Source organism: Chanos chanos, chromosome 6 (genome assembly GCF_902362185.1).
Source record: "Chanos chanos chromosome 6, fChaCha1.1, whole genome shotgun sequence".
Classification (NCBI taxonomy): Eukaryota; Metazoa; Chordata; class Actinopteri; order Gonorynchiformes; family Chanidae; genus Chanos; species Chanos chanos.
In genome coordinates, this window is record NC_044500.1 from 13412058 (window position 1) to 13438745 (window position 26688).

The 26688-nt window shown below is 40.3% G+C and overlaps 1 protein-coding gene across 3 annotated transcripts in view; it reads left to right on the forward strand.

Annotated features, from left to right (window-relative positions):
* Nucleotides 1–24909, forward strand: part of LOC115815642 (muscleblind-like protein 1) — a 61775-nt gene extending 36866 nt beyond the window's left edge. The window contains exons 3-11 of one of the 3 annotated variants that reach the window (XM_030778610.1): nt 5592–5762; nt 10880–11092; nt 15066–15305; nt 16180–16233; nt 17203–17353; nt 18619–18654; nt 19276–19367; nt 20587–20660; nt 20915–24909. In XM_030778610.1, coding sequence (XP_030634470.1) covers nt 5592–5762; nt 10880–11092; nt 15066–15305; nt 16180–16233; nt 17203–17353; nt 18619–18654; nt 19276–19367; nt 20587–20643 — 1014 coding nt within the window. In that variant the 3' untranslated portion in view covers nt 20644–20660; nt 20915–24909. The remainder of the gene's footprint in view (nt 1–5591; nt 5763–10879; nt 11093–15065; nt 15306–16179; nt 16234–17202; nt 17354–18618; nt 18655–19275; nt 19368–20586; nt 20661–20914) is intronic. The other 2 variants (XM_030778611.1, XM_030778612.1) reach the window with 2 other exon arrangements.
* The last annotated feature ends 1779 nt before the right edge of the window (nt 24910–26688 follow it).

Consider the following 26688-nt stretch of genomic DNA (forward strand, 5'->3'; position numbering starts at 1 on the left):
GTACTCGGCAAATTTGAATCAGTGAATTCAAACAGCTCGTTTAAGACCCAAGCCGTGTTCACTTTGATATGGATGTAAAAATAGCTTTGCACCATTTTTGACACGTACCACGGATATAGTGCTCAGGCAGGTTATACGTCCCGGGAATATACGGATTTGCCACCTCACACCAGCATGCCAAAGCAGTAACAGTGGTTGTTATAACGACTGGGGGGGGTTAAGCACCAAACCACCCCCCCCCCACACCCCCCACCCCGCCGCCCCATCTCCTTTAACTTCCCTCATTACCCCTCTTTCATTTTCCCAGTGCACTAGAGGGTCAGCCATATTGTCTGTCTCTACCACCTCTCTTGCATGTGCTCAGTGGAACTGATGGGTTTTCTCTTTCTTCCACAGTCCGTTCATCATTGGGCCAGTGCTGTCCTATGTTTATGAAACACTCAGCTGAACATCCTCTATAAAGTAGAGCCCACATTAATCATTGAACACTTACACTGTATTAAGTTCTTGTAAAGATCTCTGCAATAGGCAAGCAAAGCCAAGCTCAATGCTTCACTGTGGAGCTTCATTCTAGTTACAGCAAGATCTTTCAGACCTATTCTTTACATCATTCTTTCACACTGAATGCTAATTATTATTATTATTATTATTATTATTATTATTATTATTATTATTATTATTTCATTGTTGTTCTTCTTCTTCTTTTAAAAAATTATAATTTTAGGATTTTTTTTGTTGTTAATTAAATGAAAGACATTTGCTAAATTTACATGTATTCTCTACAAATATTTATATATAGCCTAGATATCAGGATTTCCATTAGCCGGTAATTAGCCTGGTAAAATTGCTAAAGAAATGATAAATTAAAAACTTGCCGGTCAGATTGTCCAGTAATAATGCCCATACAAAACGTAGCTATAACGAAAGCTATCCCCACAAAGTTGTCTGGAGGAGGGGAGAGTGAATATATATATAAATATTTGCTACCATATGCATGTATAACAAATGGATACTCTCCTGATCCTCTGTAATCTCTTGGAGATATTGGTGTTTTATTTGGCCATATATTTTACAGATTCAGACAAAACTGTCATATTCTCTCCGTCTCTGATCCAATCCAAAGGTCATTGGCACAAACGAGCAGAGAGATAGGGCCCAGTAACAAATCGGACTCTTCTCAGTAACCAGGTGTAGTCCTTATAAAGGGAATTCACCGCAGAGCGAGCGCTAAACGATTTCTCTTGCTGAGACATATTTCTCATAAACAACAGTTTCAATTTGGACTGGACTTATATTCTTCCCTCATTCATCATACATGCACAGATGCTTTTCTCATTGTTGAACATTGCTTCACGCTGTTTCTGAGGCCAGTGCACAGGCCAGGGCTGAGGAGGAAAGACAGGGAGAGGAGGAGTGTCGTTTTCTGCTGCTTTAGTGGTGAAGAGGAACCCAGCCAAGGTTGAGAGGTTACAGAAGTGTTTGGAAAATGCCCACCTGTCCTTAGAGGAAAAAAAACAGAGGGTGTGCCTTGCTGCAATGTGCTGCCTTTTTTTTTTTATTTATTTCTTCCTTTCTAACCCTCTGCTGTCCCTCTCTTTCTCTCTCTTTTTCTCTCTGAAATATAGCAGAAAGATGTCTGCTGTAATCAGGCCAAGGTGATTTATAACAGCAGAGTGTTCTATATAAACACACATACACCAGTAGACACACACACACACACCCACACACATACACATACACCCACAACCCCCTTGAGCTATAAACACAGAGCTCTGTATGTGAAATATTTCCAACTAAGGCTTAAATACCAATTCAAATCTTAAACTATCACTCTCTCAACACGATTACATAGACACACAATTTACTACATTAATTATATAAAGTACTAGAACCCATAACACCCATTCCACTCCTGTCCGCACACTCTCTTTTTCACTGTCTGTCTCTTTCTCTCTCTCTCTCTCTTAACACACAGACACACAAGTAAGTATAGTGGCACTGTTAAGTGCTTCGTGTGCCTTGTGTGAGTGACACGCAGGCACTGGTTTAATAACTCTAAACGGATAAATCCACTCCTCTACTCTTTACCAATAACAGTCCCCAGACTGTAGGCCGTTCCAATGACAAATGATCCACATGACATACCGTATACTCCCATACAGACCCCCTCCCCCCCCCCGCTCTCTGTCTCTTACATACACACAAACACACACACCTACACAAACACAACTATGCAGTCATCCACAGATATGTACAGTTTTACTCAGCTCCAAATGCAGGAAGGGCACACACAAGCACATGCACTCACACACGTGCGCACACGCACACACACACGCACGCACGCACACACACACACACACACACAAAGATAGCTTATAATAGAGACATCCTTACACAGGAGTGTGAGAATACACACATACACACACACATACACCCCTCCTCTTGGTGATAGCTGCTCTTCTTTTGAGTGTGAAATGTGGGCCAGTCCTCCTGGTGGCCAGTTTGTGATGTTCTGACCACTCAGATCTTATTACAGACTACAGGAGGAAGCTTCCAGAAGATTCTCCTGCACTGCTAAACTCTCAATTGCTTCTCAATTAGTAATCCCTCTGACTCACTCATACAGGTGCAGAAATATATGGATACTGTCCCTTTCACAGTCAGTCACACTCACACGCACGCACACACGCGCACACACACACACACACACTGAAATACTGATTGAGGTGAAAACCCCACCACTAGCAGATATCAAGTCATAAAATAATAACAGTCATCCTCCCTTCACAGTTCATCTCTTCTGACATCTAAGAGTGTGTATATGTGTGTGTGTGTATGTCGAGAGAGTGGGGCACAGGGAGTGTGTGTGTGTGTGTGTGTATGCTCTGAGAGATATAAAAAGTGATTGGAATCATAACTCAGGAGAGTGGGGAGGGGAGTTGGCTTTTTACAGCGTGACAGCTCTCAGGCACGTGGCACTGGCAGAATTCTGGATCATGTGATCCACATTCTTCTTCGGGCTGGTGTCAGACCCACACACGCGAGAGGTCTTCAATACCATGAACTGTGATAGCAGAGGGGCCCAAAACGTCATTCTAACCGTCAACTTTATTGATTCTTTGTTCTTTCTCTTTGTTTCACGGCGTTTCATTTAGTTACTCTCTGGGCGCCGTAAGGGGCAGAGACAGATGTTTTCTCAATTTAGTGAGTATGAAGCCAGATATGAATGAAATGTTTTGACTCAGTCAGACTGCATTTAAATGTGGATGAGGGCTTTTTATGTGAAAATCTGTGGACTGGATATTGGATTAGGTTAGAGCTAAACAGGAGCCCCAGTCAAGCGCCAGGGTTCTTGGCATCGAGAGGCACAAAGAGGGGTGGCGGAGCTGGAAGGGGGGGGGGGGGCACACCTCAGTAATCTCTTGTGGAACTGTGAGCCAACAGTTGCTTAATTTCATCGAGCACACACAAACACACACACACACACACACACACGTAGACACAAAGACGTCATAACATTTTTTTTTTTAATACAGTAGACGGTGCTGTTAGTTTGTGTTTCTGTTGGGAGAAGAGATAGATGATTTCATCTAGAATGATCCGTGTTGACACGTTTTCGTCCCACAGGAAAGAGAGCGAGGATAGGAGGGTGGAAGGGAGCACAGAGTAAGAGATGCGGTTTTGGATCCTTTGATGGAACCAGGCCACCAAAGCCATTTAAATGTTCTACCGCTCATAATTTGTAGATGTGGGATCTCTTTTCCATGGGAATTTGCCTAATGCATACCAGCGTGTGTGCTACTGCAGCTGAGATTGGACGGTTTGTTTATAGCTTCAACAGCTGCAATCGGACACCTATACTCATTTCACTTTCCTATTAGATCCTAGTCTGATTGTGAATTCAAAGGCAGTCTTTGAACACAAATTTAAAAACTTCTACAAAAAAAAAACCAAACAGAACAAAACATCTCTCAGTATCTAGGGTATCAGACGAAAATTTCAGTCGAGCATTTCAGACGCCTCCCTGCTGTTACTACATGAGCACCCTAACTCAGAGGCTTTTACACAGACTGTGTGTGTGGCTGAGCTGTGTTGGGCCTGACAGTAAGCTAACCTGGCTAGACGTTGGAGCAGACAAAACGACCCCCACATTAGCAGCCAGTCCACACGCATACACACACACACACACACACACACACAGACGACCAAACACCTGCAGGGGGCCAACTAGCAGATGGAAAAGCATTTACCAATTAGCAGCAATCGATAACACTAACGTTGTTTAATAGAGTTAGTGTCAGAAACAGTGCGGTGTCGGAGACCGGTATGACGGTCAGCCAATCGGTTCGCTTGGTCATCGGTCGCCAGGCAGCGTCCGTTCCTGAGGAGCCAATCGCGTGGGAGTGAAAGGGAAAAACAGTGCTGAGGAATGGAGAATAGAACAAAAGAGAAGAGAGCACGGCACTGAAAGGAAGCCTTTATTAGCCAAACACAGCGAGCAGTTTGTAATGGCTGTGTGAGATAAGTGGTGGTGTCCACCTTGGAGGCATTGTGTTGGAGAAATGGAGGGATGGACTGATAAAAGAGAGAAAGAGAGGTTCATGTCATTCTTTAAGCAGGGGACTGAAGGTCACAGTCTTCACCCTGTGTGATAGCCTTTGTTTGCTCTGAGTAATTATAGCCTGACCACTATAACACACACACACACACACACACACAAACACAGACACATACAGACAAACACACACACACACACACACAAATCTCTGGGCAAAATCTGTTCAGTATTCATGGAAAGGGGAGCTGCAGCCAGCATGGGACCACTATGTGTACGGAGGTGTGAAGGGAGAAGAGGGAAAGAGAGAGAATGAGAGGGAAACACAGAGAGAGAGAGAGAGAGAGAGAGAGAGAGGGAAAAACAGAGGGAGAGAGAGAGAGAGAGAGAGAGAGGTAGAGCTGGCAATGTTCAGCCAAGTAGGTTTTATGACTGTCTGAATCACAATCCTCTTCGCGTCCGCTCCTCATATCAGACACGCTATATGAATATAATCATCTCCATCTTCTTCCAGACTCCGCAGAGCCCTGAGAAGAATATGTACAGAAGCATATGTTCCCTCTCCCCTCCACTCTCTCTCCCCCCCCCCCTCTCTCTCTCTCTCTCTCCCTCAACGCATTTCCTTTCATTCTTCAATCCCTTGCTCTGGTTTGTGTACCATAAGGGCTCGCCATAAGGAGATATACTGCTAATCTGATTTATATGTGCTGCTGCTGCCAATTTGTTTGGAACAGACACTGAACCTTGCTAAGAGTGGAGAACAGAATGTGTAAGAGGAGAGAATAAATGTGTTACCATGTGCTAAAAAGAGAGCAGAAAGAGAAGAACGGAGGGGGGGGCGGTGTGCAAATAATGAGGGTTAAAGGACAGACAGGATTAGAAGAAGAAGAAAAATAAATGAACAGAAACAGAGAAAAAATATATATATATGGAATGGTATGAAAATATTTACAAATGACTAATCTCTGTCTCTCCCTCTCTCTCTCTCTCTCTCTCTCTCTATCTCTCTCTTTCTCTTTCTCTCTCGGTGCTTCAGGGTCGATGCTCTCGAGAGAACTGTAAGTACCTGCACCCTCCACCCCACTTGAAGACACAGTTGGAGATTAATGGTAGGAATAACCTGATCCAGCAGAAGAACATGGCCATGCTGGCCCAGCAGATGCAGCTGGCTAATGCCATGATGCCTGGCACACAGCTACAGCCTGTGGTGAGATAAATAAACAAGTACACACATACACATACACACAAACAAGTAAGTTAATATCCATTAACCTAGGCAACTTTTAACTTGATAGCCTGGTCATTTCAGTAAACACAAAATTCAAGTTCAGGGGATCTTACCTCCTACAGACCTAATTTTAATACATCCAAATGCGTGATTAAAGCAGCTGGACAACAGTTAACCATCGAAAACTTCTTATAACCATTTCTTAAAACTTGATGATGATGATAGAATTTGGCCTGAATACACCAGGCACAATCTACCCCTTCTCTTTCTCTCCACTCTCTTTGCAGCTGAATTATTAAGTTAGCACCACTCTCCAATGGCAAATTAGTGTTCCTTTCTATTGCTTGCTCCTCTGCTCCACTCTTTACTGCACTGCTTCAAATCAGTTGGAAGCATTAGCCTTGCTCCGCTAAGACATCCACTTATGCTTTAGCGCTGTGGCTGATTGATAGGAACTTGCTATTCTCATTTGAACTTCCAGGACAGTGAGCACTATTAGAGTCAGATTATGAGTTCGGGCTGTAAAAAAAAAAACAAAAAAAAACAAAACTAAATTTACAGTTTAATGCATAGAGTGGGAACAGTGAAACCGCTACTGACTAGTATCTCACTATATCATGATTACGTAAAGGGGGCTTTATTTTCATTAGTGTTGCATAAAAGCTAGCGCTGCGGTATTTTTTTTTTTTTGGTCCTTTTTTTTTTTTATGGCTTCTGTGGAAAGGTTAGGCCACCATGTAACGTGAAGTGTGGGCTGTTTTAGCTTTGCTGTTATTCAACACATTAGACGTGCGGAAAAACAGAGCTGAAGCTCTGACTCATGGTTAGAGAGCCAAACGTCAACGTGCAGGATATGGAAGGTGAAAAAGCTCTCCTCCACGTGGGTTTTCCTCTCCATTAATGTTGGAAACAACAAGCTTAGCATACAATGACTATGCAGTTGCTAAAGGTAACTACCAAACCAGATGAAACACAAAGTGTCTTGGTAGGGCATTGGGCTACCATGAGCCAAAGGAACAGTGGAGCTTGGTAGGGCATTGGGTTACCATTAGCCAAAGGAACAGTGGAGCTTGGTAGGGCATTGGGCTACCATGAGCCAAAGGAACAGTGGAGCTTGGTATGGCATTGGGCTACCATGAGCTAAGGTCCTGTGAACCATAGCGTGGTTTCTATGAGTGTCTGAAACTCTGCAGGAGGAATGCAACATCATTCCTCCTTGAGAAATCACATATGGCGTTATATCCATAGCAGCAGATGTTGCGATCTTAGGCGCCACTCCAGAATCTTCCATAAGATCCCACTTCCATAAGTGTTCCTATCCGTTTAGATCTGGTGGCTGAGATGGTCTATATGGTGTATGTTGTCAAGCTCATCAAGCTCATCAGTCATGCCCTGTAAATGGGACATTGTCATCCTGGAAGAGACCATGTGAAATATGTGTCATGAGAGAAAAAGCTCCAGCATAGAATGTGGAAGATCAAGGCTTTGTATTAGATTACCTTTTCATTTACTGGAGCTTACTTTACCCTCTAAGGGACTTAGTGGACCTAAACCACACAATAACAGACCCGTCAGAACCCTTCTCCGTAGCGGACAAACATTCCGGCCTATAGGTTTCTTTCAATGTGCAAAAAAACATGCACTCTTATCGAGAACCAGGTGAGGGATGATTCATCCAACCACACGAGTTTTGTTTTTAGGTAGATCAGTACCTGTGTTTATTACAGCAGTTCCTCACAACTGTGCATGATTGGTTTTAATATGTGGTTTATATACCACAACCAGAGCACAGTGTTCCTCTTTGTGAAGATCTCAGTGGAGTGTTCTGGGTGAAACTGCTTGCTCAAGGCCTAGGCTGACATTTGTGGTAAACCAGTTCATCAATTCTCTCAAACCAATCCACATATATGATGGTCAAGGAGTATGTGTTTTCAGCCACAGCTGACCCTTGTTGATGATGGTTGACTATTTCTCATGAAACATGAGCAAGCTCAACGCTTGTCACCAAGGCTGCTGCCAAATGTTCCCTTACAATCACTTAGTTCTTTTTACTGCAGCTGAAATAATGGATGACTGGCTATACATAGCAGTTTTATATATTATTCAAAGCATGATGATATGTTAATTAGCTGAGTCACATCTGGAAATACATCCCTGTGGAAGCCTCAATTTTCAATACAGTTTCTATCTCTCAAGTGCTTCACTTATTTTGACAGTACCTTTTGTTGATAGAAAGTACATTTGTTGATAGAAACAAACAGAGTTTCAGATAATAAGCAATAATAAGCAGGGACTAATGAGCATTATCCTGGAATTGTTCTTTAACCGGCACCTAAAAATTGAACCATATCGGATCTGAACAGCTCAAAGCAAAATGAAAGAATTTGCACCCCAACCTTTGATTTGATTGGGTTATCAGCTGGTAATAATAGCTGGAGTTATTTTACAAAACATTAGACAACATGTTCAATAAGAAAAATTAGCACTCAATAATGGAGATCCTCTCCAACTTGGCATTGCAAATGCAAAACAATAAGTAATACACAGACAACAAAAAAAAACACATATGGAAGAACCAAAGGGAATGAATAAAAGCAATCAGAACCAAAACAGAACAATTAAACGGTAAAACCCACCATTCAAATCAATGGAAATGGTATAACTGAGCAGACAAATGCATTAACTACCTTATCTCAGGTTCTATATCTGTAGCATGTATCCATGGTGGTGCAAGCAAGACAGTGTCACAGGAAGCAGACCTATACCAAATGGAGAATGTCAGTCAGTGGCATTTATTTAAGGCATTTTCTTTGTCCCAGGTCTTTTTCTTGTCATTCCCTGCCTCTGTATGGCAAAGTCGAGAGTCTATAAATTGTCACTAAGTAGATCTCAGGTCTTATCAGTGCCAATCAGGGCCAAGAGGCAGAATGGCAAGACCCTATTGAAGAGATGAGAGAAAGCCATGAAAGGATGAGGAGATGTGAAAAGCAATAGATCTCCTAGCGACACAGGAGAGCCTCTCTTCCGTATGCCACACAGACAGATAGAAGGAGGTGGGGGGAAAAAAAAACAAAACAGGTAGACACAGTTGAGAGAATGACATGAGCAGAAAGAAAATGGAAAAGAAGGGCCATTAGAGCAAGAGACACAGAGAAAGACACTAAATGGAATGGAAGGGAAAGGTAAAGAAAATGGCACAAAAGCATAGCGACTATTCATCTCATTTCTGTTCTCTAGCCCCCTTTCATGCTTTCTTTCTTTCTTTCTTTCTTTCTTTCTTTCTTTCTTTCTTTCTTTCTCTCTCTCTCTCTCTCTCTCTCTTTCTCTCTCTCTCTCATGTGTAGGAGTTGATTTTAATTTCATGCCTGATGCCCAGTTGAAGGTGGTCTAATTAGGATCCGTTAATGCTCTATCTCCGAGATGGTGCTCTAAATTATAGAGGCTATGTTAATTGAGGGGCTGTGCAACTCTAAGTCCGTTTAGAAGAAAGGGGGGAGGGAGTTATTCTAAATCAGATCATGATGTCTCATTCCCCACTCCTAAAATTCCATTCGTGCCAACGATGCCGCTCAGCACATTTTGACACAGTGGTGTTTTATGACGGCGTATGCGCGGTATGGATCATCGTCATATGTGTTCATTATGAAAGCCATAGATACCGCAGCTGTCATAACCCCTCGATGGAAACCTCATGGACACTGGGCATTGGATACTGTTGTGACAGCTTTTCTAGACATTGTGACATACTTTCATCACAGACTGTTATGTGACACAAGTATATGTCTCATTACGGGCTAGTATGACACAAGCCTTAGTTTTGTCATCTGAGATTAGCACGTTTATTCTAAACACGGTTTTACGTTGCCACAGAATATTATGACAGTAGTCATACACTGGCATTACGTGATGCTTCTTAAATGTAATAATTGTAAAAAAGAAAGAAAGAAGTAGTGTTGAACAGTGTTTGCTTATGTAATGCAAACATTTGTTTATTTTAATGAGAATTTATACAAATACAATCATTTTTGATTGAAATCTGAGAGCAATCCGATAACTCCGCACAACTACTTACTGCAACTAAAGTTTCATGAGTACTACTTTGTGATATATGTAGTGTCTAGTGTCATAAATTACATAAATGTTATGAATGTTATGAATTTTTCTTTTTGTGAGTTGACACATAACCAAAGTGTGGATACGCAGACAGATTTGGAGAGTTTATAGTTTTGCTTCGTTGAAGTTTTACTTCTCTAGGGACCATTTCACAGTCTCTCCATTTGTTTTCTTTTAAAATAACTTTTTAGTCGTTCTCATTAACCGTGGAGTAAGCCATCATCCACTACTTTAGCCAACGTTAAAGTTTTCAAAACAAGTTGAAGCTTTGAAGCAGTGCCTTGGAGCAGTGTTTCTCAATACTGCTCCTGGGGGACCCCTGCCCTGCATATCTTCTATCTATCTGAACACACCTGATTGGTGAGATTAACATGCTCTTGATTAAATCAGGTGCGCTCAGCCAATCAAAAGTGCCACTGATGAGTTCAGCCAGATAGGTAGAGCAGGGAAAGATGGGAAAATGTGCAGAGCAGGGGTCTCCCCCCGGGAGCATGATTGAGAAACACTGCCTTAGAGAACTGTGAGGCCAGACTGATGTGTTATGTTGAACTTGTCTTTCACTTTCCCCTTCTGCGTTGTGCTGTAGAAGTCTATAATCCCTTTACCCTGTTATTAAATCCAAGCTCTGAGAGGGAAATATATCATATCATATAACATATATTTCAAATATGTACAGATAAGATGACTTCATAATGCCAAAGGAATGGATATATGCATAGGAGCACTAACATTGCACAGTCATCCCTCCTCCCTCTCTCTGTTCCAGTCTCCCCTTCTCTCTTTCTCTCTCTCTCTCTCTCTCCTCCACTTACACAAACACATCCGTGCCCGTTTCATCCCGAGTAAGCAAACGCTCGTGGTCCGATCACAAACAACATTCGCTGTGATTCAGCATGACCTGGGTGCAGTCTGAGAGTCACACCTGATTTCATGCATTCTAACCCCCATACCCTTCGGCTGTTGTGTCTGTCTCTCCCTCGTAGCCCATGTTCTCAGTCACACCGAGCCTGGCCACTAATGCCACAGCTGCAGCCGCCGCTGCGTTTAACCCTTACCTGGGCCCAGTGTCTCCCGGCCTGATGCCTACCGAGATCCTGCCCAGTGCCCCCGTACTGGTGACCAGCAGCCCCAACGTCCCTGTGCCTGCTGCGGCCGCAGCCGCTGCCCAGAAACTCATGAGGACAGATCGATTGGAGGTAAGGGTTGCGGCTATAAAAAAATTCACAAAATTTCTTTTTTTTTTTTTTTTTACATAAATGCTACATAATGCGCAATGGACCTTCTTAAAAGCACACTTCAATGACTTTTACCACTGTTGTTAACATAAGTTACAGCACTTTTTCTCTAAGGAGCTACAGTTGCATAAATAGGCTCAAAATAAGTAATTGCTCACACAGACATATTACAACGAGTTCATCATATTTACAAGGCATGACATATCATTATCAAGTGTGTGTGTGTGTGTGTGTGTTTCCTCCATTCTTGCTGTTTGTCCCTCTATTATTTAGTTGCTCTAACAAATTCAATGAGGATTCAAAATAACAAGGCATCGTACATGCAAAATCAAAGGCTTCTAGATATGTTCAAACAGTTTCTGTTTGTTCAACTTAATTATGTATTAAATACACAGATGTCTGTTACAGTAAGTATACGCCATTAACATAATTTCTTCATTAAAGAGGCTTATGCAAAGAGTGAGATGCTAATGAATGTATCTTCACATTCAATCATAATACCATACTGTGCAGTGCTGAGGCTTCAGCAAGGGCTCTGGTGCCAAACTTTTCACAAAACAGCTCATTATCCTTTAATTTTTTTTTTTCTTAATTTTTGAACAAAGTCACCGTGCAGATAAATCCGACATGCACTAACAATTCCACCACCCGCTATGTTTGTCAATAATTATTAATTGGACAGCTAGTCGTTCTCATGCATTATGTAGAGAGGGAGACGGCATCGCTAGCTGCAGAATAAATGGGGGAACGGTAGGTGGGTGGGCGGGTGGGACGCGTGGAATCGGGCACTAATTAAAGCCGAAAGTCTCTTGAGGTTTTTTTGGCTGGCCCGCAGCGTGAGCGGACAGAAAGGTCAGTGTCGGAGGGCCGGGTCAGCCAGGAGGAATGATGGAGGGAGAATGGGAAGTCAATGTGGAGAGGGTAGATTATGATCGCGTGGGGAGGACCAGAGGGAGGGATCAGATTGCCTTCCCGCAGGATGTGCTTCCAGGAATGGCTTCGCCGCACTCAGAGGGCATGGGCTGATCGTATAGGGAGTGGCCAATGAATCGGTTATAGATCAAATTTAGATTTTATGTTTATGTCATGACCAAAATTTTTGATGCACCTAGTACACATTTATGGACAGCCCTCAGAGGTGTATAACTTTAAAAAAAAAAAATCTAACAGAGGAAACTTAATGAATAACCTTAGTGAATTCATCTAATACATTCTTGAGGAATTTATTTAAGTTTGTCTTTTGTATACAGAGGGTAAATGCAATTGGGAGACAATAACCCTTTGAATATAACCACGGAAAAATTCAAGGTTCAGGTACGAGGCATCTCGCATTAAAATGCTGTTTGTGTGAAGCATCTCTGTATGTGTTTACAAGATTTTCTACGGAGATACACTTTTAGTTAAAAGCAAGACAGACAGTTGCTTTTGACACATTTAGCTTCGTCCAAGTAGCCTAGAGTCTGTGCCGAGCTCAAATTCATTCTACCCTAATTTGCCAGGATGTGCTCTCTTGCTAAAAATACCAGCCTCTGAAAAGGGACAGCCATTTTTTAGCTGCTTACATGTGTGCATATTGAGCACAGACATTGTCGGCAGACACAGTAGTTATTGGAGGGAAAAAAAACATGACAACAAGAGAGGATTAAAAGATTATAATCATTATGTATTGACTCGTAATCCTAGTGAAACATTGTTTTAGGTTTCTCCCCCCCAAAAAAAGTTTTTTTTTAATTCTCTGTTATGATTATGTTGGTAATGTGTTCAAATGACTGACATTGATCCCTCTTTTGGAAGCCTAGACCATTCAAGTTTAGATTTTTTTTTTAAAGCCTTTTAAAATGTATAGACATAAGTAGGGCATTCATTTTTTTTTTCTCACACATGATGGGAATAGAATTATACCTGTATTTCAGTTGTCATCCTCTACATGACGCTGCACCCTCCTGGTTATCGTCGGTTCATACAATTGTCATGGCCACCAGATTTAATTGAACAATTAGTGGCTGGCTGTTCTGCTTTTAATTGGCACAATGAACTTTGAACAGTATAAAACATTTCACATTTGTCCATGTCGTGTGTGGTTCCGATTGTCAGAATGAATTGAATTCATGTCAGTGGGATAATGGTACAACAAGCTGTTTGGGGAAAAAAAAGGTCTTTTGACGTAGGTGACCTGACATGCATGCATACAAACACAAACCTGCAAAAATCTCGACACCATAGATGTTAACATAAGATTTTGATAAACACCGTTAGACAACTTCAACACTTGCTTAGAAAAACACAGGTCTCTCCGTCTCTCTCTCTCTCTCTCTCTCTCTCTCTCTCTCTCTCTTTCTGTCTTACCCTCTCTCTCTCTCTCTCTGTTTCTGCCTTCCCCCTTCTCTCTCTCTCTCCTTCTCTCTCTCTCTCTCTGTTTCTGTCTTCCCCCTCTCTCTCTCTCTCTCTCTCTCTCTCTCTCTCTGTTTCTGTCCTCCCCCCTCCCCTCTCTCTCTCTCTCTCTCTCTCACTCTTTCTCTCTCTCTCTCTGTTTCTGTCTTCCCTTCTCTCTCTCTCTCTCTCTCTCTTTCTCTGGTGGAACAGGTACTTTCACTGCAGTCTTTAGGGCTGCGTCCAGTCACATCTGCCTGTAACTATAACGACCGCCTCAAGAGGCTCATCATAGCCTGAGCCAGAGAGGAGAAGAGACAGGACTAAAAATGGATAATGTTTGTCCTATCTGTCTGGCCAATAGTTCTCCTTGAGTTTTCGTGTCAGAGATGAAGCTTGCATGTGCCAACAGTGCTAGAAGTGAGAACAGCCTTAACTGGACCAAAGCCATCGTCTGGAGCCGTGGACACGTCTTACCCTAGACGTTTGTGTTCTGTCTGTCTGACCTGCTCTATTTTCCCCTGTTCTCCTCACTCCATCTCCTTCCACCTCTCCCTGGCTTTTCGTCCGTCCTCTCCGAACCTCCTAACCTCCTCATTGTTCTGTCTGGCTCTTTCTCTTCCTCTCTCTCTCTCTCTCTCTCTCTTTTTCTCTACCCCCGCCACCACCTCACCCCTCCTCCTACTGTCTGCCTGACAACAAGGCTGCTTGCGTCTCTTTAAAAAGCATGCGGGCAGGCAGAGCCGAGGAGAGAGAGAGAGAGAGAGAGAGAGAGAGAGAGCCCGCTGGATTTCATTAGTTCTCCCAGTCTCATCACTCACATGAATCACTGAATGACTGACTGGGGGAGACGAGGCAATGACAGCAGGAAACAGCGCGACGCATCAGATCTTTATAATAACAACGTGGGGCCTTTCATCTAACCGTCTGGCCCCAGCGTCTCTGGGCAAAAGCAACCTCTGTCAGACAGCTACAGGTCCAGCATCATCTTGAAGAAGCCACCCATAGTAACCCCTCCATGTCCTCTGCCACTTTTCTCTCTTTCCCAGACGTCTAAACGTGATTTCATATAGGACAGAACCCTACTGAGTGTGACACTGCATGCTAGGCTAATCCATGTTCATCTGACAGCATTTGCATTGTCTCAAGGTCCTCTGCACACGCGATGTGTCTCTCCTCTCTTGAGTTAAACCTACTGCGCAGCGGAGTGAAACCTCTCCATGTACTAACAGTCTCCATGTTTAAGGCCTGCCCCCTACTGGTTAACAATTTGTACCACTGCAGTCGATAACATTTTCAAAGTGTTCTATTTTAGACATCAACTACACTTTTATGAAAATGATTAAAAGAGGAGTTTTGTGAATTAATGCAGGAAAGTCTGTTTTAGCAATCTGTATTCCTTGTTTTCAGGATGTGTTGGACAGTCGTGTCCTCTCGATTTTCATTAACACACGCTCTCTTTCCGCTCTTTCTCTTTTTCCCTCTCTCTTTCCCTCTTCCAATTTTCAATGTCCTGTCTCTACATGTATTTTCGGTTGCACCCACTTCTGCCTTTATAACGCAGGTGTGTCGGGAATACCAGCGAGGAAACTGCACACGAGGTGAAAACGACTGCCGTTTCGCCCACCCCGCAGACAGCACAATGATTGACACCAACGACAACACAGTCACCGTGTGTATGGACTACATCAAGGGCCGCTGTTCCCGCGAGAAGTGTAAATACTTCCACCCGCCTGCACACTTGCAGGCCAAGATCAAAGCCGCCCAGCACCAGGTCAACCAGGCAGCTGCTGCGGCTGCTATGGTAGGTCAGACCTTGTCAATCATGTGAGAGCCCTCCCCCTTTGCCCCCACAGCTGCACACATTTCAGGCTCTGCTGCCCCTCCCCTCCCCTTCTCTTCTTGCCCCCCAATCCTGTGTCATAGCACTTGTTACCTAGGCAACTTATTCATATATTTGCTGAAGTGAAGTGAAGTGAAATGTGTGATTAAATATTGAACTGATACCCCTCAAATGCATAATGGTGTGTTTGCTTAACTTCCCTTCCTCTATAACGTATGTTATAACCTGAGTTATAACTGTGTATTTCATTATACCTTTTAAATGAGTAGAGACGGTGCCTGAGTGTCCTATTATGTCTAGTACTACCTCACAGGCAAATATTATCTCAGTGCTGATTGTTTAGGAGAAAGGCTGATATCCACATTATGCTTCCCAGAGAGCATTGCTTTGATAGCTGCCAGTGAGTGTTGTACTGGGAATAATAGAACTCACGACGGCTTGTTTTATGCTAATCACTATGATACGTACAAGGAGAGAGGTTTAATCAGAGCTTCATGTGATTTCAAATGATTATTACGCAAACCAGACAGAGATAGTGTTGAGGGTCTTACTTATCTCAAAGGTGTAACATCTTTTTGTCTAAGTAAATAACTGTGTAGACCACATTCTTGGGCTGTAGTCCTTACAATAACAATCTGCCATTACTGTGCATGCATTAGTCTTGTTATTTGTTGTATATTGCATTCCGATGATTTGTTTTTTTTATTTGTTTTTTTTTCTCACCTACCCAAACTGCACTGCTGCCCCCATGATGCACCTCTGCTTGCTGTTTATGTTAATGCGCTTGAATCCCATTGGCCCATTGCCATCATGTGCTCGCTGCCTGCTAATTAAGACTCAGTCGGCTGTCAAATCACTGAAGCGACCCCTCGAGGCAACCTTTGACCTGGTACTATGACCTTTCACCTTTTAGCTTGGCATGTAGCTCTATTATAGATAAAAAATTTGAACTAAAACATTAGAACAATTACTATTAATTTAAGCTTAAATATTAAAAATTAATTCATTTTAATTAAAAATGAAAGGGGTGATGGATTGATTGTATTGTGTCCACAAAGTCTGCTATAGCATTTCATTAAAAAAAAAAAAAATTACATAATTACACCTGTCACTGGAATCCAAAATGAGAGGGGAAAAAAAAAATGCAAAACAGAAATTAACTATTTTTTTCCCATGTTGACCACAGTCAGTTCATCACTTCTTACGAAGAAACAGTATCAGTGTCTTAAGTTAATTGGTAGTCCATGTGTGGTGGCATGACTTTTAAGTATATACAGTAGAACATACTTAAAGGTTTAGTATCTACATATCCTGCATGATCCTGTTGTTTGTAGTTTTGCATGTGTAATTGGGGAATGGGAGGGCTCGTAGTGGGAACAGGTTTAACATGGCTTTTTATCATGGAGCTAGCAGTGCAGCTTTCCTTGTTAACATCATTTCCGTCTACTATTGTTATGATTATGATTATTATTATTATAATTATTTATTCTTTTGACATGCACCGTTAGGTAGATCTTCAAATCCAATAAAATGTTAAAAAAAAAAATGTACAGCATTACATACAATGCCCGTTTAAACACGCTGCAAAAGTGATATTATCTCTGTGTCTATTTTTGAATATTGTTAATGAGCCGTTATGTGTTGTTATTGTTCATTTGTAAAATAAGCACCACTGTCTCGCTTTGAACAGAATAGAGTAGATCACCGCTTGCTTGCCGATTGCTAAACATTGGTGATGTATTTAAGGTGATGCTTTTTTGTCTCCTAACAACATTTCTGTTCTCTCTATTTTTATTGTCTACCTCCATTTTTTATTTGCTCCCATCCCCCCTTTTACTTTCCTCCATCCGGATGGCAGGGAATCCCTCCTGTTTTGCCTCCATTACCAAAGAGACCCGCACTTGAAAAAACCAACGGTGCCACCGCCATGTTTAACGCTGGCATGTTCCAGTACCAACAAGCTCTCGCCAACATGCAGTTTCAGCAGCAGGCAGCCTTCATACCGTCAGGTAGGGCAGCCCTCTGCTGTATCTGACCCCTCACCTCCCACCTCTGACACCTGAACCACTTTCCGTTTATTCGTCACCTCCCTGCCCCCAAACACTCACCCAACGCAGTACTGGCAAAGTCATTATTTTCCAGTCTGTTTCTTTAAGATTCCAAATTCTGGTAATGTTTCAAGAGAATAGCCTTGAGTCTGTTTCTACATGAAAGTCAAAGGGGAAAGAAATAAGTTTGATTATCCTTGTCGAACGTGTGCTGCACTCTAATTCGTCCTGTCTTACATGCAGTTGCAGACGCAGATGTAGACACACACACACACATATACACACACACACTCGTACAGAGCCGGTGTCTGGCTCAGCACCTGCTCGCTGCAGGTCTGATTGGCTGTTTGCACTGCATTATCCTCTCGGTGTGCCCAGTCAAGGTGAACAACTCCCCCCCGCCAGTCTGAGAGTACTGGCGTCAGCCTTGCCCTGCCCCACCCTGCCACAACAAAGCCCACAATCCTCTGTGACAGCCCTAAAAATAGCAGTCCATTGATTTCCCCCCCACCCCCCACCTCACTGATACTCCTACTCATAGTTCCACCCTTACACAGTGGTGTCCTGTCCCAACCATTTAGAGTTTATAAATGGACAGTACGTTTTCCCCAAAAAGGTATCCATAATAATGGATAAAAAGAGGAGAACCCCTGTACCCCTAAAAGCTATTCAGAGCTATTTGGTCGTCCACAGTCCTCCAGTACAGCTGTTTATCCCATGTCTGCGTTAAGATGTCCAGTTCACAGCCACATTCCCTCTGCAGTATGTCATACCCTTCATCTCACATCTTTGCCCCATGTGATTGTGCACTCTCTGCGTTTAGTGTAAGACTCTGTTCAGTTTATGTGCTTGAAGCAGTTAATACCCTCTGGAGTTTATTTACAGTTTTTAAGTTTTCTCTCATTAATTTGTAACTAATGATGATGATCATGAGTTTGTTACAGTAATCATGTCGATTCTAATAGCTATAACATGAAAAAAAAAAGTGTTTGAAAGTTGGTGTAATGTTTTGATGCCGTTGATTATTCATTGCACTCCTTTAACTGATTCATTGATTATCATTTGATTGTTTTATGCTTTGTTTAATGTTTATCCTTTAAGTCCCGTAACATTTTCTTCCTTTATCTGTATTGTTTTCATTCTAATGACACGTGTGATGGGTTGTGTTGATTCTTCTCCCCCTCTCCCTTTCCACTCCACTTCCTGTTGCAATGCATGATGGGCAGGCTCAATATTGTGCATGACACCTGCAACAAGTGTTGGTAGGTGCCAGCTTTCCTCCTTGATTATCCTCAAGTCTTTCTGTCACTCACACCATCTAAATCCACCACATAGCAGAGCACCTCTTTAAGCATCAGATGGCTCCACTAAAAGACATTCAATTAAATATGAAGTCTTGACATTTAATTGGCATTTTCTTAGCCTCTGCCACTTAGCATTTCTGAAGCTCTCAATCTTGCCCTCTTTAAAATGTGTGTGGCTTATGGTGGCCTGTGAGTTTCAGACAAGGTTAGTTGTTGGATGGAATTTATTCTGTACTGTAATACATACATATCAAATAAGACTTATAGAACAATTCTGGTAAAAAAGTTAATTTGTGAACTGAGGCAGAAATGCTGTTTTGTTTTAGTGAATCATTAATCTCTTGTTCTACTGTCCTTTCAACCTTTGTGGAATGTTTACCCCTTTGTTGTGCAATATGGAGGCATGAGACACTTTTTATATATAAATATCCTTATCTAACCCCATGTCATGGCTTTTTGCTGATATAACCTCACCTCAATCACGCTCATCTGCCTTCTGTTAAAATATTTCTACGTGTATTACACCAGCACTTTCCCCATTCATTTGCTTGTTTTCATTTTTTTTTTCCTCCTGAAAAGTTCCCATGATGCACGGTGCTACGCCAGCTACTGTGTCTGCAGCCACCACATCTGCCACAAGTGTTCCCTTCGCAACAGCCACAGCCAATCAGGTTTGCTCGTTTTCTACTACTTCCTTTCTCTCTCTCTCTGCGGTCTTTGTCATTAACCCGACTTGTGCTGTTGGTGAGCCATGGAGGTCTTCTTGTTGACACTTTTATGTCTTATAAATTCAGCTCTCATGGCCTACAAATCCCATGATTACATCTTTCCAGATTTGTTTGTATGATGCCAGTGAACTGAAAAACATTAACATTTTATTTTCATTGTTTGAGAATTTTAATATTCTACTCAGATGCAGATCAAAATTGAATAAGATTTAAGTGCAATATAGAAAATTCATAATATCTTATTAATATTCATTTTAATTTCTTCTTATTTTTAAGGATCACTCATTAAAAAAGTTGACTTCCCAAGAGAAACTGAACTGAGTGTTTATGACTTACTCTTGTTTGTACTTAAAAAGTCAATATGTACTGATCGTGCAATACAAGCAAAAAGCAGGGTTTATTTTTTCCCCCCCAACGCTTCTTTTGCTCTTTACAAATGAACACACTTTGGCTTTTCTCCTACGTGCCTAAATGTCTATATGTCAGCTCTGACTGAGGTCCATTCTCTTCTGCCACTGTTTTAGCAGAGATACGGTGCATTTTTGCATCAGTCGCATATGTTTGTCAATGTTCTCCTTCGCTACAGCTGTCGTAGAGGTGTGATACATTTTGCATCTGTTTTTCAATTCCAAAGATGATCCATTTTGAGAAGAGATGAAAAGAAAAACAGATTCATAACAGAGACCAAAAAAGCATCATTAGGACACTCCCATTTTACCGCTACTCTAATAATGCCATTGCTTACATGGTTTCACGGCTTCATCATTCTTCCACTATGTGCTAAATCACACCCTAATGCAGTCAGATTTAATTACTTTGCAAAGGTCAACAAGAACGGAGAAGAGGACATGCATGGGTACTTACTCAGCCTCACTGGTTCACTCACTCAGACCATTAAGACTGTTTGGAGCCATGTAGGAAAATGACTCCAATTTACGTTCCGGTAACTGTTCTTGATGGATGTTTTTGTAACATAACACTTTTTCATTTGTTTCGATGGAGCAGTGGGTTAGCTCCTGCACAACGGAGAGGAAATGACATCATGCAGTTGTTTGAGTTTGATCAATCAAAAAGTCTGTGTTAGAAGAATGTTATTTTGCCAAGGTTTTTTCTTAAGACTGTTGACTGTTGCTGTGGGTTTTTTTTTTTTTTTCATCCTTAGATTCCAATAATATCTGCAGACCATCTGACTAGTCACAAGTACGTGACCCAGATGTAGGAGTTCCATCTTGAACAGTAAGTGCATTTAGAGTGTACATGCATTTCTCATATTTTCCTTTGGTGTTCTGATTTTGCCTATAATCCCCACAATATTGTATTATTTATTACCCATAAGCAAACTGCCTTGTGCTTCAATAAGTCTGAGTACAATATTATCCTTATGTGCCCAGTGCTAACCCCTTTGTTAATTATCTTGTGATTTGACAGTTCATTATTTATCTCTCATACGAACCGCTCTGAATAAATAGTCCTTGAAATTTTCTCTTTAGATCAATTAACCCTGCTGGTGTGCCGTCCAAAACTAAAGGCGACCCTTTATATTGGTAACAACAACGGAGAAAACATTTTAAAACAGGAGACGAGAAAACATGTCACCCTTTACGTGGAATAACATCAACATGCATGCAAAAATTGTTTGGGAGATTTGATAGAGATCTTGTAAACTCTTTGTACAGTTAACCGAGGAATATGGCTGAAATAAACATCATGTCTGCCTTTATATATCTATACTGGGTGACACCACAGTCGATGAACACCGCAAAGGGGGAGGAAGATGTGGTGTGGTGTTATCTTGTGTGATATTTTTTGGTACGTCCATAGACCAAGAAATACTTGTTCTTTTTTTGGGTTTTGTTTAGGTCTTTCATTTCTTTCATGGTTTACACAGTAAGATTGCACCTTGTATTCAAATTGAGTGATGCGGATCGGAAAGGTGGTCACGTGTGACTAAATCAGTTGTGCATGCAGTGTTACATTTGTAAGTGTCTTTGTTCTAAATTAACTTGATTGTACTGGGTAGGGCAGGGAGATGCTTGCAAAATGACAACTGAATGTTATGGTTCTACAACACAAATAGTGTACCTTTTAAAGCACATTGGAGCTTTAATCTTCATGTTGCAGGCTTCACATCAAGTGCCATAGACAATACTTTCATATAAAAAAAAAAAATACATGAGCGTTGTTACAACAGTGTTATAGTGTTCATCTGATTATGCCTTTAGGTCTCCAATATAATATTTCTTTCTTTTTTTTTTCTTTTTTTTTGTTCTTTCTGCCATTCACTAATACATTTGCACTTGTATTAGTTTTTGTTCTTCAAAAAGTAATTGTTATGCCCCAAATCATGTGTTGACACGTGATGGTTTGTTATCATGATGATGATGATGAATGATGATGATGATGATGATGTTAGTATTGGTAATATTTATGTATTGGTCCAGTTACGATTCTTTTTTTTTTCTTTTTTTTTTAACGTTTTGAGGGTTTGCCTGGACCCTCTCTCACTCTCAAGTGTGAAGTCTAAAGATTTTCAAGGCTTTGTGCAAAGATTAAAAGAAGACAACCGCTCTTTTCCAAATGCTGTACTATAGTCCCTCTGGTTGTATCAAAGAGAGGAAGGGACTCTAAAAAGAGAGAAATGAACAACACTGATCAGATGCATGTCAAACCAAATTTAGCAGGGTGGGCTATACATTTTGTGTGAAATGTATGTGAATAATTTCATTTCTGTTGTTTTTATTTTATAAAAAATTTGTGCTAATGGTCTGATATATATTTTTAGAAAACTTTGTGGTAACAAAAATGAGTCTTATTAGGGGTTTGGGTTGTGTTTCTTTTTTTTGTTTATTTGTTTTGTTGGGGTTTTTTTTTCTTGGAGCAAAAATTCCACCAAAGTTATTTTGTAAGTGGTTTTTTGTTGTTGTTGTTTGTTTGTTTTTTTTGGCTGTAGGAGTTTTCTGAAGTCTTTGTCACTCATCCGGGTGGCTACTCGATAGGGCTGAGGCAATATGGAATTTCTAGAATTCTCTGCACTTTTCTGGTGTCAAGAGGGTGTTTCTAGGTGTTGTGATGGATTGATATATGACAGGACAATACATGTGATGTGGGCATAATTTAGTGATTGTATTCATTAACAAATAACGCCTTAGTCCACCACAGGTAAGCTTCACAAGGCATGCCACTCAGTCATGTGAATGCTAAATTGTCACATAACCACACATTGAATTGTCTTTTCTTTGTAAATGATCATAGTCGATTTTATTTTCCTCATAACATTGAACATTTACTTTGTTCATTTTCCATATGTGTCAGCAAATAGGAATGTTTTCTTTCACATTACTAAACTTGGATACTGTTTTAATATTGAAGTTTTGTTGTATTAGATTTTACTGATAACTTTTGTAGAATGTAGAATCTTAGAAATGATGTGTGATATTTTTATTTTGTTGTTGTTTGTTCTTCATACCATACTCTGTTTTGAATTTATGTGTAGTGTTGATTTAGGTATTAATAGTACAATTGTAAACTAAATGATTTTCATTTTTAGTGAAATGTAAGAATTTTGGTTATTTTTCCTTAATTGTTTGAATTCTCGAAAACAAACATCTTTTATATTGAAATCTTACAATGAGGAAATAGTTGCCAAGAGAGAATCTGGGTTGCTGCTATGGCAACAAGGACAGCTGATAATGGAATATTATTTTAAAGATCGTCTGGTTTGTAACTAGTCACTCAAATTAGAAGAAAATATACAAGATGAAAATATAGTTCATAGATGTTAGAGTAAAATTATTTTCTACTGTATTCATTTCAAATAGTAACTATTGTTTCAATATTTCCAGTCTCCCTGAACATCAGGCCTTGTTAAAGAAAAAAAAAGAAAAAAGGAAAAAAAAAGCTGCATATTTGATCACTCGTGGGGGTGATGTGACTGGAGATTGAGACTAGAAGATGGGCGATGCAGTGGAAAAGGGGCGACCCCTTTTTTGCTAATACCGCACACATCATAGTTGGAAAGTAAGGGGATGAAGGTTTACTTTTTGCACTTCTGTATATAGTCAAAAAAAAAAAAGAGAGAGAGAATCATGTATAATATTGAGATCTTATTTTGAATAAAAAAAAATGTCTATAAATAAGAGGAATTTTGTTAAGGATAATTCAAAAAAAAAGACAGGCTGAACAAAACTGCTTGCAAAAAGTGGCACAGAGTGCTGACTCTCGAACCCTTTCGGAAAAGGCAAAATGTTGCTTTGCTTTTTTTGTCCGCAGCTTGTAGTTTGCCAGGAAACCTTCAGGTCGAGGTAACCCTCACCCTCCGGTGTAAGGGCCTACTTGGGGTTGGCCGGGTAACTCACCCTCACGGGTGTAGCTGGACCACACCCAAAAAGGTCCACTCACAAAAAAAAAAACAAAGAAACCAAGTCCTGTTTCTTTACTTCATCCACAGAGGAATGCATGTAAAGGAAAATAACATATACCTTGAGAAAACTTCACAACTGAGTAATACTGAATAAATAAACTTATTATACAACTTATTTACGGTATACAGTATAATATTAATGTAATGGACTAAAAAAAAAAAAAGAACAAAAACATACAGTGGTTTACTGAGAAAAAAAAAAGATTTCTAAGGAGAGACTCAGTGAGGTCTTATCTCTATTAGAGTAATAACATCTACATACACACACACACACACACACAGAAACACCATAGCTATAATTGCTTTTTCTTTCTGTTCAGGGATTGTACTTTAAGCAGATGATGTATTCGCAACCAAGTTTACAGGCACTTTAAAATCATGGATGTCTGTACTTAAGATGCAAGACACACAGGGAATGATTAACACTTCTCATGAGTTGCCAAAGGGACTTTGTATGGTATCTTGGAATGAATATGGGTACTTGGTTCTGGTTATGAGTGACTGCAAGTGGTTGTGCTTTTCCATCTGTTAAAAGTACACGCCTGAGTTTATGAGACAATGTAATCTGAGACTTTTGGTTTTTTTTCTGCTTGTAGTGCTAAATAATGTATTCTGTCCTCTGCTGCAATTTGTTTCATTTAGTGCTCTCTGAAAAGGTTTTTGTAATTTAGCAAAATGTCACTATCCTCTGATAATGGCCTGTAATTAAAAAAAAAACAAAAAAACAAAAAAACAAAACTGATGCCTCAGTCTTAAGCCATAAACAACTTTCATGAAAAAAAAACATGGATTCAGTTGCATGTGACAATAATACCGAGGGAAGGTATCAGTGACAACCCTGGTTCTGCATATTCTCAGCAGTTTTATTTTTGAAATTACAGTAAACCTCTACAGTGGTCAATGAAATATTTTTGAGTTCATAATGTGTCAAATTGCAGGACATTTTTGGATGGATATACGCTACTTTATGAAGACCTTTTCAACTTGCTTTTAATGCTATATTTCATTCTTGCTGTTATGAATTTAAAAAAATGAAATTAAATAAAAGTGGACTTGCTTTTAGCAGAATGAGTCATTTGTTGAATTTTGTATGAAAAATGGAGGAGAGCATAGGGCAAACAAGTCTAACAGTGAATGTTAATTCATGAACAACACTACAAATCTCATTTGTTAGCAACTGCAGGAGCAGGATCCCGATAAGAAGAAAGTAAGAGAGAAAGAAAAAGAAATTTGAACCAATGACATAGAACTCAATTACCTTTTGGTAGAGTAAAAAAAAAAAAAACCTACATCTAGGGCTGAAAATTTCTTCAAAAAAAAAGAAAAACTATGGCAAGAGGATATTACACTACATGTGGCCCTGCTAACTCCAACTACCATTGCCATTTGACTTACTGTTATATGTTAATGTGGACAGCGTGAAATATCTGACAAGATTCAACTTTCATGCAAGAAATCCAACGACAAATCAGAGACTATAAATGAATATGAAAACCGAAATTATTATTGGCTGCGCTCTCTAGGAAATCTATGAAGTGTTTTGTTTGGTGGAGTAGCTGCATGCATTGAAGAATCCTTAGATTTTATACAGACATTTTGATCGATGGGCCGTTCACTCTGAAACACTAATGGCTAGATTAAAGAATCTCTTTGAAAAAATGAAAAGTGTGCTTGTTACTTCCCTCATATAATTAATCTCACCAGGCTTAAAATTGGTACAGAGGACACCATGGTATTAAAAGAGGGACTGATGGAGAAACTAAAGAGAACATTATTTCAAATCTTTTACGGAAACAACAATTTAATGAGCAACCAGCTAAGGTGTGGTATCAAAAATTCAATTCACATTTAAGAAACACAAAAAACCCTGCTGCCCTAAACCATTCAAACATTTTGGAAAACAAGCTTTTTTAAATGGAGAAAAAAAGACTTTCTTGGCTAAAGATTTGTTTAAAAAAAAAAAGTACATAAGTCAGCCAGAAAAGCAGCGCTGAATCCAAGAAACATATCAGAAATCATCCCAAAAGCCATAAATCCAAGTGAAGGAAAAGGCAGACAGTGTGTCTTCTCTATTTTCCAGTAGTTTACTCTATCCAAAAATTCAAATTTGAGATGTTTGAGATGTTGCACAATGCAAATAGCTGGTCTGAATATGTCTAGCAAATTTACCACCACATTACATCTGTATCTATTAAAATGTCCAATTAATCACTTTACAGTATAAGGTCATTCTCTTTGTCTCCAGTACAAAACTTCCACTAGCTTGGGAATCTGAAGTGGGCCACACAGTCCTCAGTAATATATATTTTAATATATGTAAGAACAGCAGTATTATACGAGGTATTCCCGTGCTTAGACAGAAGATGTTACATAAACATGCACGGTCTCCACGGTTGTTCTACGGTAATCTGTTGTTCTCTGTGTACACACAGTTTACGAGCAGGGACTTGTGTTGTTCTTGGCAGATTTAAGCCAAACAGTAATGCACTGGAAAAATAATCAGTGAAATAGATTCATGCCTTTGAGTTTAGTTACATTTGTTGGGGCGATTATCAATCTCTGTTCCATGAACATGTGTTGAATGTTATTAAAATGTGGCATCGTGTTGCAGTTCACGTTCACCTGATCATGAAACACACAGGTACCATTCACCACATGCTGGTGGCTGGCTTTCACTGGGCTCTGATACATTATGGATAAAGGATTAATGGATAAGTCATGCCAGAAGCCACCCTCTGCAGAAGATATTTTCACTGTTTTTACATCTAATCAATGTTTTAATCAGTAGTTTCTGTTGCAATTAAAGTTAATTAATTAATCAATGATTCCTTTTCAATTCCTGTT